This window comes from Austrofundulus limnaeus, unplaced genomic scaffold (genome assembly GCF_001266775.1).
Source record: "Austrofundulus limnaeus strain Quisiro unplaced genomic scaffold, Austrofundulus_limnaeus-1.0 Scaffold2313, whole genome shotgun sequence".
Classification (NCBI taxonomy): Eukaryota; Metazoa; Chordata; class Actinopteri; order Cyprinodontiformes; family Rivulidae; genus Austrofundulus; species Austrofundulus limnaeus.
The window spans coordinates 15077-20375 of record NW_013954715.1 but is presented as its reverse complement, the minus strand read 5'-3'; the positions used below and the strand labels follow the sequence as shown (position 1 = coordinate 20375).

Genomic DNA, 5299 nt, shown 5'->3' with positions numbered 1-5299 from the left:
ATCGAGAGCTTCGCTTTCTGACTCAGCTCTCTCTTCCCCATGACGGACCGGTACAGCACCCGCTTTACAGCAGACGCTGCACCAATCCGCCTGCGCTCCGTTCTTCCCCCATTCGTGAACAAGATCCCCAGATACTTAAACTCCTCCACTTGAGGCAGGACGACCCCCCTGACCCGGAGAAGGCACTCTACCCTTTTCCGGCTCAAGACCATGGCCTCGGATTTGGAGGAGCTGAACCTCATCCCGGCCGCTTCGCACTCGGCCACGAACCGCTCCAGTTCAGTCCATTTACCAAAAGTATGACCACAAATATGCTTTTTCCAAATCACTTCTGTGTTTTGTGAGGAGATGAGAAACTCTCAGCTCCACGGCTCCACAACTGCTCAAGATTTCTATCAYCCGTGGCAGTTTGGTCAAACGTAAGGATGGAAGAGTCGACCTGTGAGGAGTGTGTTCTGTAATGGGAAGTGGGAGGTTTTCTGGGAGGTGGTGGAATCATTGGAGACACGAACTGATGGAAGAACCTAGACATAAAAACCTCAAGATCTCAGGCCAACTGAAAAAGTTTATACTGTATTCTGATGAATACAGATGGGGAGAATGGAAAACAAAATTTTCCTGATGGAAATAATGAAAAACGCAGTCGTAAAATCCTTCATAGTGTTGTTTTAATGCAGCAGTTTAATATAAAAGTGTTTGAGCCAGTGTTACTCCTACACCTGACACACCTGGGCTGTGATGACGAACGGGTCGCGCAGGGAGAGCAGCATTGCGATGTCTTTCAAAGTAATTTAACAACAAAAGACGAAGCAGGAACTTCACCTTTGCTCCACGTTTAAACAGAAAAGACAATGTTGTTGTACGAGAGCCCAACCTCTCAGACCGGTCCAACTACATTGTCTGTATACTTAAGAGGTTGAGACGATGAAACAGACGAAATGGGTAATTATAGAAAAACAACCAACATCTGTTTGTTTAAAGAGTAAAAATATACCTGTTTAAACCAGAATGTGGCCTGTGTTATTAGAATTTCAAAGTGTTATCACAAATATAATTTGCTTGTTAAATGTGTACTTTTTTTCACATTGAACAAAAGAGACTTGGTCAAGAAAGACAGCAGATTTAATAGAAAGACGTACAGAACAACTGGTGAATAACGAATCTCTTGCTTCTGTTTAAACATGCGTTAAGACGAGGATGGGTCTTCATTGTAAAGTGCAAAAAAAAAAAAACACAAAAAGAAAAAAAGAAAAGAGGTGTGAATTGGCAAATGTTAAAGGAAATAAAATGGAAAACCTTTCTCAAAGATTTGTACATTTTGAGTCCAGCAACCTTCCAGTGTCACAACAAAAAACAGAACTTTAAATCAACATTTACTTGTTTTTTCTAACTATTTTCTTCAATGATTCCAACGTGAACATAATTCTACTTTTGACACAAATGGAATGCCATACATTCTTCTTTTTTTATAACAAGCTCCTTATCTATAAGATTTATTTTAATGCACTGTTTCTGACTCTTTTTTTTTGGTACTTTGTGGTAATTAATCTTATTACTACAACACTTTAAATGTTCTTTGTTCTCTGTGCAAAGTTTTCCTCCTTGTGCGTTTTCAGATCATAGGTCTGCATCGTAGGGTCTGCCGTTGAACGAGCTGTTCCCGGACTGCCCCCCGGGGGTCTTGGCCCTGGGGAAGGACACGTCATCATCCAGGTTGTCTCTGGTGTACGGCACGCTGCTGCCGGCGCTGCTCCTGGTCCGGCTCAGGCTCGGGACCTCCACGCGCCTCGGCTCGGGCTTGGGCGGGGGCTGCTGGTACTGCTCCGGGTGCCGGCGCCGGTGCTGGCGGACGATTTCCTCGTCCAGCCGCCTCTCGCCCCGGTTCCTGCCCCCGCAGCAGCGGACGATCCCGACCATCATGACGATTCCGCCCAGCACCTCGAAGATGCCGCCGATGTAGCCCAGGATGATGCAGTAGCCCACGCGGATCGTGACCCCGTTCTGCAGGTACACCGACGTGATGCTGCCGATGCCGTACGTGTACCAGGCGACGGGGATGATGACCAGGACGCCGGAGGAGAAGAACAGAAACCCGGCGATGGCGCAGACTACCCACTGGGGTTTCTCTGCCCAGCAGCGCAACCCCGGGATGGCGAAGCCCAGACCGATGAGAGTCACGACCAGGGAGCCGACCATCATCCCCTGGGCCACCTTCACCACCGTGTTGTCGTTGAAGTACGTGGCGTCCTGCAGGTTGCAGCTCTGTTGCACCCCTGCCGTGTTGGTTGAACAAACGTCCCAGACCCCCTGTTCAATGACATACGAAGCTGGTTGTTGTGGGATACTGCCGAAGGTCCTCCAGTTTGGGGCCACGGTGCAGACCAGGTTCAGGATCCACCCGCAGGGTCCCATCACCGCCCCGAAGATCAGGATGCCCGGAGTGCGCAAAGTTCTCCGGATCCATGTCGTGTGCCTCTCTCTGGAGAACATCCGCCGAAAGTCTTCCGGCATGGCTGCTGCTGTTGCTGCTGTGGGTCAAACAAACTGAAACGAGTGACTTCTGACAACTAAACAGATGGTTCTTTAAAATAAATCAACTGAAACTGAAGGAGGAGGAGGGGGAGAGATCAGACTTTCCTGTTTGTCTCCAAATGGACAGGTGTGGCGCGCCGCGCGCAGGCGGGGCTCTTTTTCATCCTCACCTGCCACCACAAGGAAAATAAAAATAAAAAGAGAGAGTGGTGTTTCAGAGAGGCTTTTTTATGCAAATTTCTGATGTCTGATAAAGAACAGATGAGATTTAAGAATCCGGTCAACTTGTTCTGGTTTTGAACTGGTGTTTTAATAATAAATCCATGGTTTTTGCAGCTAAATAAAAAAGGAGGAACAGTTTGGTTCTAAAATCTTGTAGACCTCAAAGAAACAAAGCATGCATCCTTGGCAATGAAGTTTTGTGAATATGAGTAACAGATTTCTTTTTAACTGTAACAATTTTTTTTAGTTTCAACTCTACAGAATTAGTAATAAATCTAACTTCATCAGAGGCAGATGAGCTCAGATGTTGTGGTTTTGGTTTCCACGTGTCACCAAACTCCCAGAAAGAATGTAGTTTCACAGGATGTTTCTCACAATAACTTGTAGCTACTTCATCTTTCTCTTCTTAAAAATCATTATGGTTATTAAATTTTAAAACTTGAGTTCAATTGCCGCCTGAAAAAAATGTGAACTCAACTTCAAAATAAGCTTTAACTTTGGATGGCAAGTTAGATAATTTGCCTACTTGATGGTAATTTATTGGTTAAACTTGATACTGTGAGTTATGACTAACAGAACATTACTATCCTCCTCTGTCTTTCTTGTGTTTTTGTGATGGCGGCTGCTCTCAGATCAAACTGATCACCTAAAGAACAGAGATTTTTTCACTAATATTGCATCCTTTTATGCAAACTCATTACCTAAAATCCCAAACCAGGTCCTTTATTTTTTCAAGTGATTCAGTTTRCGAAGAGAAACACTTTTTTAGAAGACATGGAAATGCAGATATTTACACTTTTATTTGAAAAAAATCAGATTAAGGAGAGCTATAAGAGAATATATGTTTGTGTTTTGTGATTAGAACACAACTTTCTGTTTTATTGGATTATTGCATTGTATATCCATTTTCAAGGGTGAATTAGCTTGTGCTATAATCTGGTACAATGCATCAAATAGTGACATTTATGTTTGAGTTATACATTGTCCCTTTATAAGTAAAGTTCATATAGTTTAATGAAGAATGCCTGTTTGTTTTATCTGTAATTTCTATCAAATATGCATATATGTGTAGTTCAAAGTCCTTTGTGTGCGTACGGTGTCACTTATAAAAGCGGTTGGATGGGGAATGTCAGGTATGCCAACCAAACAGACTGAATCTGCACAATCATCATGATCATCACAACCTCCATTTCCATTTTGATCTGCTGATCAGCTGTTGGTTCGTTGAAGTTTTACCTGAAACTCATCAAGTGTTCATCTGTGAATTAGAATAGAGGCCAGAACTTTCAGTGACGCCTTATAATGCTGCATGTTGGGCACCAAATGTCAAGTTTAGATAAAATGTCAAACTAAGTATGGGATAAGCAACGTCCAAATGGGTTGGGGTGCTGGATTCTGGAGGATCTCACTTTCTAAGCAAGTTTTATGTATTTATATTTTCCTTGAGAAGTCATAGTTTCTAGTCACCATTTTTATCTTCTAATAACTTTTTTAATGTCTTTCAATGGGTTTTATTTATTTACTTTGCCTGTTTTTTCACTCAGTTTTATTCTAARCATTTATCAGATGAAGACTTGTGCTTTTCACACACATTTCTCTGACTTATGTATCATTCAGGCATTAAAAAGCAATCTTATCAAGAATAGACCTGTATTGTGGCAAATTTATGACAATGTAACAAACCTTTTTCAAGCTGGTTGCAAAAAACAAAACAAATAAACACACAATTTGCTCCCATTTCTAAAACACAATTGATGTAAAACAATAAAAACTAGTTTGTAAAAGTAAAAAAGCAAAATATAATTTGTAGCTGTTCCAATCATTTTTCAAATGTTTAGCATATTACCCTATAGATTGGACTTTTTATTTTATTAATGATGATGTGTAACAATAATATATTTATTGCCCTGTCTTTAAAAGATGTTGAAAAAAGAATAGAGTTTTCTCTTTCGAGTTATTTGTGTAACAATCCTGCTTGGTGACTTTGATTTAATGTGTTGTTGGTTTCGACTGACGAAGCACAGCCAGATTCCAACCATGTTTCCCTGAAACAGCATTATATCACTTCACCTCTTATTCCCTCATTATCTAAATATATCAGAACAACATATGTTACTCATTTAAAGCAAAATGTTGTCTGAAATYTTAAAATGTAAAGTCAGACTGTTGGCCTGTACATGGATGAAATGATCTATTTTATCATTGCAATGCTCTAAAAAGTTTAACTTAATTCGAGTTGAAACACAGAGTTTTTAATTTACGTTTTTTGGTGAGTGCTTCATTTAGTTACTTTAAATTTAAAAAAGTAAAAATTGGTCCACCATTAAAAGATAAGATTAGAAATTTGGAACTAAAGCACTGAAGGATCTCGTGGTGTATCTGCTACGGTCTGGTGGCCAATTTGGGTAACAACAATAAAATTTTATTACATAATTTTTGCGTTTCTGAACTTAACACTTCAGTGTGTGTTCAGAGCCTTGATGTCCTTTTCAGGGGTGCCACCGAGCCATTGGTTCAGATATGTTGACGACACCTGGGTTAAAAT

General features: G+C 41.0%; 1 protein-coding gene across 1 annotated transcript; it reads right to left on the bottom strand.

The window, feature by feature from the left end:
• Positions 1 to 1100: 1100 nt before the first annotated feature.
• LOC106510780 (claudin-23) lies at positions 1101 to 4487 on the bottom strand. Its single transcript, XM_013999500.1, has one exon. It carries the CDS (start codon positions 2509 to 2511, stop codon positions 1618 to 1620), a length of 894 nt encoding a protein of 297 aa, XP_013854954.1. The 5' UTR covers positions 2512 to 4487; the 3' UTR covers positions 1101 to 1617.
• Between the last annotated feature and the right edge of the window lie 812 nt (positions 4488 to 5299).